The 13871-nt window shown below is 38.7% G+C and overlaps 1 protein-coding gene across 2 annotated transcripts in view; it reads right to left on the bottom strand.

Annotated features, from left to right (window-relative positions):
* Positions 1-12901, bottom strand: part of triqk (triple QxxK/R motif containing) — a 28701-nt gene extending 15800 nt beyond the window's left edge. The window contains exons 1-2 of one of the 2 annotated variants that reach the window (XM_058752750.1): positions 12816-12901; positions 9703-9774 (exon numbers count right to left, since the gene is read on the bottom strand). In XM_058752750.1, the coding sequence (XP_058608733.1) occupies positions 9703-9763 (61 nt within the window). In that variant the 5' untranslated portion in view covers positions 9764-9774; positions 12816-12901. Of the gene's footprint in view, positions 1-9702; positions 9775-10968; positions 11043-12815 lie in introns of those variants that run through there. The other variant, XM_058752752.1, reaches the window with a different exon arrangement.
* Between the last annotated feature and the right edge of the window lie 970 nt (positions 12902-13871).

Here is a 13871-nt window from a genome sequence, read left to right as displayed (position 1 = left end):
CGCCATCAAAATGATACATCTAATTATTCCAGCTGCTGTGAGAAACCTACCCGTACTGCTCAAATCAGAAAACATTATTATAAGCTAACGGTTGTGAATCGGGCTAAAGTAAGGTGATGGTTTTGAACACTGGCTGGTTATGTACTCAAATACTGATTTCTAATCATTTTTGACCCCCCAAAAAAAAGTTACAGACTGCAGCTTTAAAATAGCCTTATGAAATGTTTTCTTTTTCTCAGAAATTCTGTGTTCTGTATCTGGTTTTCAAATGAAGGCATAAAACATTAATTTCACTTATCTTTAAATTATTGAAAATCAAACTTTATTTATTTTGGCAAACAAAGGGGGTTTACTATTAAAATTAAAACATGGAAGAAATGTTGTGAGATTATTACTTAAAAAAAATTAAAAAAAAGTTTTAAGAATTTTAATAGTAGCCCAGTAGTAGCAGTATGTACATTCTGCTGAACAACAGTAATATATTTCTGCCGCAGTGTCTTCCAAGTTAAACCGAACTTCTATTTTGACAGGTTGCTGTGAATACCTTTTCAGTTCTGTGTGTAACCTTATATGATATGATCATGATGCTAGTTTTACTCAAACCAAATGGTAAAATGCTCAAGTGACTCTCAGAGCAGTTCTGGAGATGTTGTTCATGTGTTTATAAATGTCCTTATTTAGTGAGATGGCAGACGCCGAAATCACCACGAGCGTCACGCGTGCTTCAGTCTGTGTGTGTAGTAAACAAAACCGCGCGATACAGAAGGCAGACTGCTCCGTACGCTTTCGAATAGCTCTCACTGATGTCAAACACTGATCAATCTGCACCGCGTCTGACACTGATGAGATTAACCCCTTAGGTATCAAAATTTGGTACCGAACGACAAGACGTTTTTCGATACTCTATGATATTGAGGCAATTCGGTCAGTGCCTAAAAAGTATCAAACTCGATACCCAGCCCTACTCCTACACCATATTATGACTGTCTTTCTGTCTCTCTCCCTCTCTTGGCGTCTACAGGAGTTTACACTCGCACCTGCGGAGATTTTACATGGTGTGGAAAGCAAAACTCGTTTTGTTCCAAGCCAACTGGGACAGATTAGGTGTGTGTCTTATTTTTCTTGAAACTTCCTGTTGTGGTGTAAATACCCACAACAAACAGCCTCAGCCATCTGTTCAAAATGAATAGTTAATTGTAATCATATCAGAGTTTGAAATAAATTGTTTATATAGCGAGACTTTGTGGCCCTGCCAGTACGCTGAATCACGCGCCATCGAGTTCAATGAGGCGTTTCTCTCTGCGTGAGCACTCGCTGATGATGACGACTCGATGGCCTTCTTGGCTTTGCCGTCTCACCGCAGTTGCGCTCAAATTGGCCAGCGATACAGAGGCGGGCTTTGAACGCACCTTCGCTCATTAATCACCATTCAACTGCATCGCAGCAGAGCGATATCTCTCCCTACGTATTTACTAAAAGCGGAGCCTCTCTAATATAACTTGCCATTGTTTCCTGTGTACTTGAGCGGTATGACCTCCAAGTACACACTGTGCTGTCAGATGTTGACAGGGAAGTGACAAGAATCAACCCACAGGGCCAAAGGTGCCTTTCAAAGCTGCTGCAGCTGATTTCATTTCAAAAGCCATGACTTCTCATCCGCAGACAGATTCCCTTCCCATCAGCCCGGTGCTTTTCTAACATGATCTGGCTAATTCACAAATAGCATTTCATTAAGAGAGAAAACAAGCTCTTTGCAGATTGGAGAAAAACTCTCTGCAATTATTCCTGTTATAGGATTGCAACAAAGTTTTGATAAACCTACTACCCGACTCTTAATTAATTGGCACAAAATATGAGTGAATTATGAGCGTTTTATACATAAATGTGTTGTGTTTCATAAAGGCCTTTTTTTCTCAAAATGTCGAACTGTAAAAGATATAACCAAATATTCTATGTTACAGGCAACCAAATGCATCTGTCATTAAAAAAAACATATTTATTGACCACTAATTTGGAAATATGGGGGTTCCTCTTCTTCTTCAAAAAAGTGTAAACAGTGTAAAAAGTGAATAATTTAATTAACAAAAATAGATAAATATATTTCATAATAGTAATTATAAAATAAATTAAATTAAATTAAATTAAAAATAAACAATCATATAAACTACAAAAACTAAACCAAACAAATACACTTTATTTTATGGTCCAATTCTCACTATTAACAAACTAATGTAGAGCAACAATTCTTTTTTTCCGATCCTCAGAGAGTTCTTTGCCATGTTGAACTTCCAGTGACCGGTATGAGAGAGTGAGAGCGATAACACCAAATTGAACACACCTGCTCCTCATTCACACCTGAGACCTCGTAACACTAACGAGTCACATGACACCAGGGAGAGAAAATGGCTAACTGGGCTCAATTTGGACATTTTCACTTAGGGGTGTACTCACTTTTGTGGCCAGCGGTTTAGACATTGAGTTATTTTGAGGGGACAGCAAATTTACACTGTTATACAAGCTGTACACGGACTAGTTTACATTGTAGCAAAGTGTCATTTCTTCAGTGTTGTCATATGAAAAGATATAATAAAATATTTACGAAAATGTGAGGGGTGTACTCACTTCTGTGAGATACTGTACATAGCAATTCTTGTCTTTCCGTCCCCAAATTTAAAGGGGTGGTTGATTGCGATTTCACTTTTTTAACGTTAGTTAGTGTGTAATGTTGCTGTTTGAGCATGAACAATATCTGCAAAGTTGCAGCACTGAAAGTTCAATGCAAACAGAGATATCATCTTTTAAAATTCTGGAAGTTTAATGCCTACTAAAACGGCTGGTAAGGGACTACAACGAGTTACTTCCCGGATCCAATACGTCACGGACCCAGTTAAACCCCGCCCTCGGGAACATTTAACGAAGGGGGCGAGGCCATGCTGCGCTGCTTTACTGTGCATTCACACCAGACGCGACATGCGCGAATAAATCGTGCTATTCGCGCATAGTTGGACGCTTGAACATTTTTAGTTTACTCGCTTCATTCACGCGTGAAATTCACTTCTAAACAGACACGAATTCGCGTCAAGGAGGGGCTTCTGCCAGGCGGCTCCAGTCTCATTACACTACACCGGTCCAATCACAAATAACTATTATTTACTATACTATTGTGAGTGTATTTGCAATAGGATATAATTAGAATGAATGTACAAATGTTTGCCATAAGTAGCCTATTCTAGTCTTAACATAGAAATAATAAAGAAGAGGAAGAGAAAACTAGGGGTGCAAAATCAATGTTCTAAAACAGCCGTTCTTAATACTGTTCCTCTCTCATTCACATCGTCAGATAAGCTCCAACAAACTGTTCCAATTATACATTTTCATATAGCAATGAGAAGCATTATACATGGACGTGTGTGCGGTTGCCGTACTGTATTAAAGCTTTAATCAGAATAAAACCGTATATTAAAAGCTAACATATGCAGTAGCATAATAACAGCACATCTAAAAGTAATAGACAACAACAAACAAACATACCATTAAGAGCCGTGCTTGCACAGGTTCTGTGTGATCCTCTTCACTAATATCCTCTGCGTCTCAATCGGGCTCAAATTGATATGCAATATATACGACGCCATTGTTTACAATGCAACCGGAGCACATGCCGCTGAGCTGAGGGGCGGGATGTTTAGACGCATGCTCGGCGGTTTAGCGAATCACAACACACTGAGCCAGCTAACCAATCAGAGCCCACACATAGGGGCTTCATAAAAATGAATGAGGAATGAGGGCTTCATATTAAATAATCAAGGCGTTTGTCAGAGAAGGGACAGAGCGGTGTGGAATAAAGGTAAATTATGTGAATAATAACGCGTTTTTTAAAAAACGAAGCATGAACACATGTTAGACTGCACCCAATGATCTAGATCATTGACTGCACCCCATAAACACAATCAAGTCTAGAAAAAAAAAGTCAACCACCCCTTTAAGACCTCTTAAAATTAAAACTTTTCATACCATTTAAGAGTTTTCATGGCCTTAAATTTAAACAATTAAACCCGCGGAAACCCTAAGAACAGGAACCCCCTAAGAACCCACAGTTCAGTGTAAACATTTCTGTAATGCATTTGGCAAAAAGGTTTTGTTTACTATGCATTTTACCTTTGAAATTTTATGCAAGTGTAACTCTGGCGTCCCCGTTGTTTGTGAGCAGTGGAGTGATGGCAACTTAAATGGGTATCCCCTTGTACTTGGTAAAAGGATAATCTGTTTACCATCTTTACTGGAAAATACTGTTTTCATGGCCAGTTTTTCATTTTTTATTTTTAAAGGGTTCATAGGATGTGATTTCAAGTTTTCCTTTCTCTTTGGAGTATTACAAGCTGTTTGTGCATAGATAAGATCCCTGAAGTTGCAAAGACTAAAGTCTCAAAACCTTAAGACTCGACCACACCCCCTAAAACAGCTCATTCAAAAACACCCCCCACATGTCTACGTCACGGTGTGGGGAGATTTGCGAAATACCGCCCAATATGCAATGAAAGAAGACGGAACTATTATTCTCACTGTAGTATTGTTGCTGCAATAATGTCCTGGAGACGCTTGTTTTGTTGTGAAAGCGAAACTACTTTGTTTGGGCTTTCAAAAGAGGACACAATTAGAAATCAGTGCTTAAGTTGTATTTACAACACTGTTCCAGAACAGTTCAACCCAAATATTAGAGTGTGTGCAGCACATTTTACAGAGGACTATGTCCTGAACCTGGGAGTAGCCTGCCAGCTGTGCTCAAAGACTATTTCTATAAAGTGGGGCAATTCCAACTTTGCAAGGACAGTCTGGCGCTTCTGACTCACAGCCTGTAAGTATGTTTTCATATTTAAAGAATTTGCCATTGACTATTCAAACTCGAGTTTTGAGCTGTGTAGGGTAGTGCTTGTTGTTTGTAGTTTCTCAGATCACAAATGCACACATGGTAATGTTTACGCGGCGCGATGCAACGTGACGTGTAAAAAGACAGTACAAGTCATTATAATCAGTAATTATGTCCCCACTGGATGCAACAAATGCCTCGTTTGTAATGGGTTTTATTGTTTTTGTGTCATCGCGCCGGGACATGGCATCACAATACGGTAAGGGGTGTAACATTTCCGTCTCACGCTTGAGGTATTCGGCCAATGCACAACACACTGGATAGCTGGCCAATCAGAGCACGCCTCGCTTCTCAGAACAATGAGCTTTGTAAAAATCGACGCGTTTCAGAAAGGCGGGGCATAGAGGAGCAACAATAATGTACAGTATGTGGAAAATAATGTGTTTTTTTAACCTTAAACCGCATAAACACATTGCATTACACCAAATAATGTTCTTTTTAGCAATGTCATATGACCCCTTTAATAGGTGCACAGTTAAACTAGCGACCTCTCCTGTTTGGAGACAGTATTAACATCATAAACTGAAAGCAATCTTTACGTGACTTACTTTTCAAATGTTATAAAATTGATCATCCGAGTCTAATATAATCCAGCGGGCCGTACTAAAAGACATTGCGGGCCGTACACGGCCCAGTTGCCCATCCCTGACCTAGTTAATAGTGAGAATTGGTCCCTGTACTAAAGTGTTACCACAATACTTTCATGCCAAACACTTTGGATTTAGTGTGAACAGGCCTTTATGTGCCCAATTTGAATCCAGCACTGACGGATTGCACATGTACTGGGAGTGCACAGAGGTCAAAAATAAAGAACTTTGTCTTTGTAAACAAATTGACTCGTTCAACACAAAATAGAGAGAAAATATAGAAAAAAAAAAATAGATTTTTGTCTGTACACAGAGGGAGGGCGTGCAACCTTTGCACACTAAAAACATTGTGACATGACCGTGATTCACAGGTGAGAGTTCTGCCAGCGGGCGACCGGGTCAGACCACGGTTTTGAAAAATGAGAAGATCTGTAACATACAAGCTCCATTCAGCCCTCATATCAGAGATAGTAAGACCATACAGTGGGGCAAAAAAGTATTTAGTCAGCCACCAATTGTGCAAGTTCTCCCACTTAAAAAGATGAGAGAGGCCTGTAATTTTCATCACAGGTATACCTCAACTATGAGAGACAAAATGAGAAAAAAAAATCCAGAAAATCACATTGTAGGATTTTGAAAGAATTTATTTGCAAATTATGGTGGAAAATAAGTATTTGGTCAATAACAAAATTTCATCTCAATACTTTGTTATATACCCTTTGTTGGCAATGACAGAGGTCAAACGTTTTCTGTAAGTCTTCACACACTGTTGCTGGTATTTTGGCCCATTCCTCCATGCAGATCTCCTCTAGAGCAGTAATGTTTTGGGGCTGTCGCTGGGCAACACGGACTTTCAACTCCCTCCAAAGATTTTCGATGGGGTTGAGATCTGGAGACTGGCTAGGCCACTCAAGGACCTTGAAATGCTTCCTTCGTTGCCCAGGCGGTGTGTTTGGGATCATTGTCATGCTGAAAGACCCAGCCACGTTTCATCTTCAGTGCCCTTGCTGGTGGAAGGAGGTTTTCACTCAAAATCTCACGATACATGGCCCCATTCATTCTTTCGTTTACACAAATCAGTCGTCCTGGTCCCTTTGCAGAAAAACAGCCCCAAAGCATGATGTTTCCACCCCCATGCTTCACAGTAGGTATGGTGTTCTTTGGATGCAACTCCGCATTCTTTCTCCTCCAAACACGACAAGTTGAGTTTTTACCAAAAAGTTCTATTTTGGTTTCATCTGACCATATGATCATCCAAATGCTCTCTAGCAAACTTCAGACGGGCCCGGACATGTACTGGCTTAAGCAGGGGGACACGTCTGGCACTGCAGGATTTGAGTCCCTGGCGGCGCAGTGTGTTACTGATGGTAGCCTTTGTTACTTTGGTCCCAGCTCTCTGCAGGTCATTCACTAGGTCCCCGTGTGGTTCTGGGATTTTTGCTCACAGTTCTTGTGATCATTTTGACCCCACGGGTGAGATCTTCACGTAGAGCCCCAGATCGAGGGAGATTATCAGTGGTCTTGTGTCTTCCATTTTCTAATAATTGCTCCCACAGTTGATTTCTTCACACCAAGCTGCTTACCTATTGCAGATTCAGTCTTCCCAGCCTGGTGCAGGTCTACAATTTTGTTTCTGGTGTCCTTTGACAGCTCTTTGGTCTTGGGCATGGTGGAGTTTGGAGTTGGACTGTTTGAGGTTGTGGACAGGTGTCTTCTATACTGATAACGAGTTCAAACAGATGCCATTAATACAGGTAACGAGTGGAGGACAGAGGAGCCTCTTAAAGAAGAAGTTACAGGTCTGTGAGAGCCAGAAATCTTGCTTGTTTGTAGGTGACCAAATACTTATTTTACTGAGGAATTTACCAATTAATTCTTTAAAAATCCTACAATGTGATTTTCTGGATTTTTTTTTTCTCATTTTGTCTCTCATAGTTAAGGTATACCTATGATGAAAATTACAGGCCTCTCTCATCTTTTTAAGTGGGAGAACTTGCACAATTGGTGGCTGACTAAATACTTTTTTGCCCCATTGTATACAGATCAGCTGAGTGCACATTCACACAAAAATTATCACAAACAGAGAGAGTTAATAGGCAGGGATGTGTCTGAGTGTTTGGTCATGCGAAAAATAATGGCTGGACAAAGACAGAGAGGATTGGTGTGAATGATCTTGACTCAAGGGGGATGACCACACAGACCTGAGGAACCCTTTTGGTGGTTGACAGCTCTCCGGAGTCCATTATGCAGCTTAATAACAGTATTTAAAGTCAATGTGTCTACAGCAGCTCTACAAGGTACTTGACATCACAAAAGCTTTCTCTCGTTAAAAAAAAGGGAGAAAGCAAGACCTGTTAGGAAAAAAATTACCTTCCCATTACAATCTCAAATTACGATGTGTATTCTCCCTTTGTGTTGCTTTACGCTATTTTGGGTGCTTTTTTTGTTAAACAGCGATTCTCTGAAATAGGCTGATATAGACTTCTTTTCAAAGCAAACTGAGGAAAAGAGAGGGAGGACCGGGGGGGAACTCAATTGTCCACAACCTGCTGTTACGACTTTGAATTGATGAGATGCAAAAGAAAGAAAACAAAATGGGATATGTCTGAGATTCGCAGGCTCCAGCAGGAGTTCAGCTTGTTATGTTGCCAGCACAGTCATGCAGCACAGGCACAATAAGGCAAGGTGACGGAGCAATGCAAGCTTAATAGTCCTACTAAAGGGTGCGATATGAACTCACATAAAATCATGTGTATGAGACAGGTTCTTTCTGCGGGGAGATGATATCGGCGTGCACTGTGTTGCAAATTACATCAGGGATGTGCCAATGGAAAAAAGACATTGCTTTAGTGCTATTATAGAACTATGTCTCCATATCTCATCCCTCCAATGAAAATGAAGAACTTCCAAATGTACAATGGAGGGTACAAGTGGACTAACAGCACATTTTTTTCAGTGAATTTTTTTAAGGGGTGAACTCCAGTCATTTCAAAAGGAATCCACACAATCAAGATTTCACCACACAGGCGATTTTGCTACAGGTTTCAGTTGGTCACAAAACCAACAAAAAGATGCTTGGTTGAAAGTGATGTCTGAATGAACAGTGCTTCATAAATCACTAGTGACAATACATAATCCTTTTTTGACTATAAAATTTCACCAAAATTTTGCTAATGTGATTACACCTTAACAGCAAATAGAACCAAAAACAATAACACTTTTCTATAGACCCTATGTCTGTTACTAAACATTGTTTTTTTCTGTGGGCGGAGCTTAGGTGGAGCCAGTAAACTGTTTGGCAGTATAAGTACAAAACATTTCCTGATCTGTAATGTGACTGTGTTCAATGACAATAGCTTGATTTTAATATAATATCTTCTAATGTAACATATATATTTTTAATAATGCTGCAGATATACTGTATGTAGCTATTAAGAATTCCTGAAATTGTTTTAAAAAAATTGGGGTGGGTAAGATTTATTTTATTTTATTTTTTAAGATGTCTCTTATTCTAAGGCTGCATTTATTTAATCACAATACAATAAAAAACAGTAATATTTTGAAATATTTTACAGTTTAAAATAACTGTTTTCTATTTTAATATATTTTAAGATAGACTTTGACCTTAAACTTTGGTCTTTTACCAAGTGAACTGGATTTGCTATTGGAGAAATGTCATTTATATAGCTTTGCTAGATGTTTACAGTGCTGTTTCTCCTCATATAGCCCCTAGCATCTATACTGACATTGTCCAAGTTATAAAACAAACCCCACGTTCCTTCCGCTATCACAGCTGCCTACTATGATTGATAGGCCGTACAGTGCCTTGGTTAAGAAAGAGGAGGCAAAACTAATGATTGTTCCCTCTAAAGCGGTGTGCTAAATTATACAATAGAAAGCACAAATCAGAGAAAAATGGAGAGTATAGAAGCTAAACATGAAGACTACAATATATGCGGTTGTTTATTTGGGGGTTTTTCTTAGTCATGCTGGTCTGTTCCCAGCTGAGCTTTCTGATCAAGTCTGTTCATGCGTAAAATTTATAAGCCATATAAATCACAGTGGCTGAAATGAAGGAGAAAAAGCAACATTTCAGACTCTCTTTAATAAAACACCAGATGAATATTTGATGAAGGTTACTAACATCCATATTAAAAAATAAAGCCTACTGGAAAGCACAGAGGTTCTTACCGATCTGTTTACGGTACTGATCGACCGGCAACTTGACAGAACTTGCATCCTTTTTCCCCATGCTTCATTCACCTGAGAGAGAAACAGAATGAAAAATACACCAAGTATGAGGAATGAGCAAGTAAAAACAGTGAACAGTGAGAGCTCGGTGTCTGTTTGCTTCCAGAAATCAAATGAAAAATACTACTGCAGTCCTCAAGTAAAGATATGCTAAATGGGTATGGCTCAAAATACTAAATGCACATGAATGGGAATACTAGCAAAGCTCACTTAATGGATAAACACTGCTCATCTACAAACCACCAAGAAAAGTGGTGCTCAAATGGTTTTGCTTCAAGACCCAGATTTTACATTGAATGGCAATGTGACTCAATGCAACGCTATAAAATAGTCACAAATCCCATAACACAACAGGATGACTTTGAGAACTACTGACAATTTTGTAACTTTTTTTTCTCATGGATTTGAGGATGAGAAAATGTCACTAAACCTCTGACATTTAGCAGTTCATTGCCTCTAGTTCCCTTTTTTATTTCAGGTTGTGACCCACCAGTTGTGAACCATAACCTTGCACTACACTTTCAGGACATCACATCCTAAATTGCTGCAAAAGTCATGGGTGATTGTGTAAGACGGAAAGCATCTTAAAGCTAGAAAGAGGAATTTGATGTAAGGCACATCCCCAGAAGTGGCAAGGGACTTCAAGGAATTAAATCATGTGAAAGTCGATCCGAGACATGGTCTATTTGAAAGTCTTCCCATGCCCTTACACTAGTGAATTTGTGTTAAATTGCACTATGTTGAATACCTCCGGCCAAACATATGCATTCTGAATTAATCAAATGAGGGTAGAAAATGATTTTCAGAATACCTAATTGTGTTACATAGAGTTAATGATTCATATAAATGATTCAAATTTTGGGTCAGTGACACTGAAGCATGTCTATGATAAAGAAAAGCAAAAATATTTTTTAAATCTTGTTTGGAGCACATGTGCCAAGGTCTAAGAAAGGTTCTAATTGGTTCTTTGTATTCATGTTGGTTTCACATGCTTTTTTGAAAAATGTTTCTATCATATTCAAGAAAAGATTTTTTTTTGTCCCCAAGATTACTCAGTTGCTATTTCCATAGCAACTGAAGTGAAAAAGACCAGAGGAGAAAAAAAACACCTTATTTCGTGATATATATTATAATGGTTAATTTTGGAGGCAAGGAATTTTGACATTGGTAATGGGTTAAGTGTGTTAAAGCATTAGCCATACTTACAGCCTCATACGCTGTTTTTATTGTGAGGTGGTCAGGGAGCCCTTTATCAAGATTCTGCGCTCCTCACAATACTATCTGCAATCAATACTGCTCCTTCTGTTAAAGACTTAGAAAAAAGGGTGCATGAGCCAAAGGGCAAGTCTATGTTTCTGATGATGTTTAAACCTCTCTGACCTATTCTCTCCCAGAGAAATCGAGCCGTAGACCTTCGACCTGATCCATTTTGGCTCATAAGCCGGAGATCTCCTGAGGAAAGGTGTACAGGCTCTGTGCTAAGAGCCTAGACTGATTAGCATGGAAAACAGAGAAGAGCTGGAGGAAGTGCAGAGGTGCATGAAAACAGAGAATTACGAGGCTGTTTTCATCCTCTCTTGAGGCATGACTTTGTGAGCTGAAACCTCCCCTTTGGCTGCCTATGTAAGATGAGTTCAAGGGTCGTCTCAGCATCCTACTTTTGATGTCTTTAATCTTTACTTGAAGTTGATGTAATTACAAGGGCTCCACACACAACAACAAAGTGGGAGAAAGAGGAATGGATTACTTTTCCAAAGATACCAGAGGAAGAGGGCCATTACTGTGTTTACACAGCATGGTTTGAGTCAAGCCCAGGGGCATGACCTATAATGACCAAACACTTCCTTTGTAATGAGCGTGACCACTATAGGAAGTTGACAAGGCCTGTTAAGTGGCATACATGGCCATATTTGAAAAACTTGTGTCTTATTTCTGCCCATATACCCTTAGGCTTTGTAAACGGTGATATTTCAACCAGCGGTCAAGAGATCGTAGGGTTACAGAGTGGTTACCAATCTGAACAACTTCCAACTTCAATGCAAAATTCCCCACCACACAGAAATACTTAACCTGGCCACTCAACAGAGACAAAACACTAAATAGTGACATGAAGGATATCTTCACAGAATATAAAAAAGACATAAACCTTGCATAATCTAATATGTACAAAAATCTTCAAAGATAACAGTGTCCAAATTGCAGACCATATACATTGGGTGAGCTGTGGTCGATCCACAAATAGAGGGAGATTGCCAAGGGCTATGTGTACCAGCGCTTTGAAGACTCAAATTGAGACCAGAATCCTTTTTCAGAAGCTAAACTACAAAGGTTTCGGTTTGAAAGAGATTTAAGATTAAAATAAGCACCGCAGGCATTTAAAAAAAAATAAAAATGAATTAAAGACAGCATTATGCATTTTAGTTAAGTGTTCAATACAAAAGGTTACCTTGAGTGCAGCTAGGAGCTAAACTATGACTTGAACTGGATATATTTGATATAAAATAAAATTATATAACAGAATCTGGAATTATAGGGGATGTGCATTAGTTTCATTGATGCAAGGCACGCACAAGGTATATTGCCACACATGCAATAAAAATCAATCAGTATAAACACAAAACATTCACTTGTCAAATGAATAACAATGTCGATTCTTTAAAATAAAAACGAATAAAATATAATTTATAAAACAGAGCCATCAACATATAGTTGAGCTACGATTCATCTAAATGCCACGTAATGGAATTGCACTGTTTACAGTTTCCATCCTGTCAACGTATCATCCAGTTCCTGCAGTCTGACCTGAAGTTAAGACAGTCTGCGGAATTATCCAATCACAGCACAGAAACCGAAAGCTCGACCAATCAGACTGTGCGGAGGGCGGGCGCTAAATCAAACACGAATGTTTGGAATCTTTAGGAAACAGTAAAGCGCTACAAATCGCAAAAAAATGATTCTTATTGGTTTTCCTGGTCAGTAACAGACATCTAAATGCAAGGCAAAATTCATAGCTGTGTAAAACGAGAGCGTTATGTGTGAGGACACGGACTTACCACTTAAAAGAGGGGAAGAATCTCTCCGTAGTTCCTGGTTCAGCTTTGTGGATTTCAAATGGATGCGTGATTCAGCCAATCACGAGTTACTCGCTTCAAATAAACTCCCATTACGTCATTAGGTGGGCGGGCCCACAAACCAAACCTTCAAAAGCAAGATGTCAAATGCGTTGAAGACTGAACACATACACACATAAAATAAAAATATCTTACATATCTGTTCATATAATATATCTGTACACAATGTATTTAAAATCTAAAGCTAAGTAGCCTATAATGTAAATGTAAGTTTTATTTTAAAATGCTTTATAATTTGTATAGGCTTACGTGAGAGAAAAAAAATGCATAATAAATCAAACTGCAAACCCATATTTCATGCACCATATTCTCTCCATGGTTGTAAATGTAATATAGCCTTCAGTTCTTTCTGTTTTATAAGGCTGTTGAATTGTTTGATTGCATGGGGTTCACACAAATTACTTTTCCTTATTTAAATTACCACAGTTAAATTATTAGAAAGCATAAGGCTTTTTGTTTATTCCAGTCATGTTTGGTTTATCAGTCAAAAAACATCATCAGAACATGGTCTTTTCAGCTGGCCTGTGTGATATCTGCATTTTTAATAGTATATTTCAGACAAATATGAATACTTAAGAACAAATAATCTATTTAATCCCTCAAGCAGTATATAAAGTCATAAGCTGTGTGCATAAAAACTTGAAAAGAATTAATGTTGTTTCTAAAGGAGTTTAGCACATCACAACGAGGGACAGACATTTCCAAAGGAATTTAAGGTAAAAGACTAATAATGTCACATCTCTATGTTTATGTCACCGAGTTTACCTTCACAAAATTCACATTTTCTGTTCAAAGCTTTTATAAGGGCTGATGCAATATTTAAAAATGTGTCATACGTTTGATGCCTGCATGCAACCCATGAATAAATCACATACAGCATCTCAGGGAGAAGGCTAATTTACCTTAACAATCCCACATGTTTGTACCGCACAATCTTTACACAATGCTTTGAAACGCACAATGTGAAATTTCACAATG

Source organism: Onychostoma macrolepis, chromosome 19, assembly GCF_012432095.1.
Source record: "Onychostoma macrolepis isolate SWU-2019 chromosome 19, ASM1243209v1, whole genome shotgun sequence".
Taxonomy (NCBI): Eukaryota; Metazoa; Chordata; class Actinopteri; order Cypriniformes; family Cyprinidae; genus Onychostoma; species Onychostoma macrolepis.
Note: the sequence above shows the minus strand (reverse complement) of the source record. Positions and strands in the feature narration are given on the sequence as shown.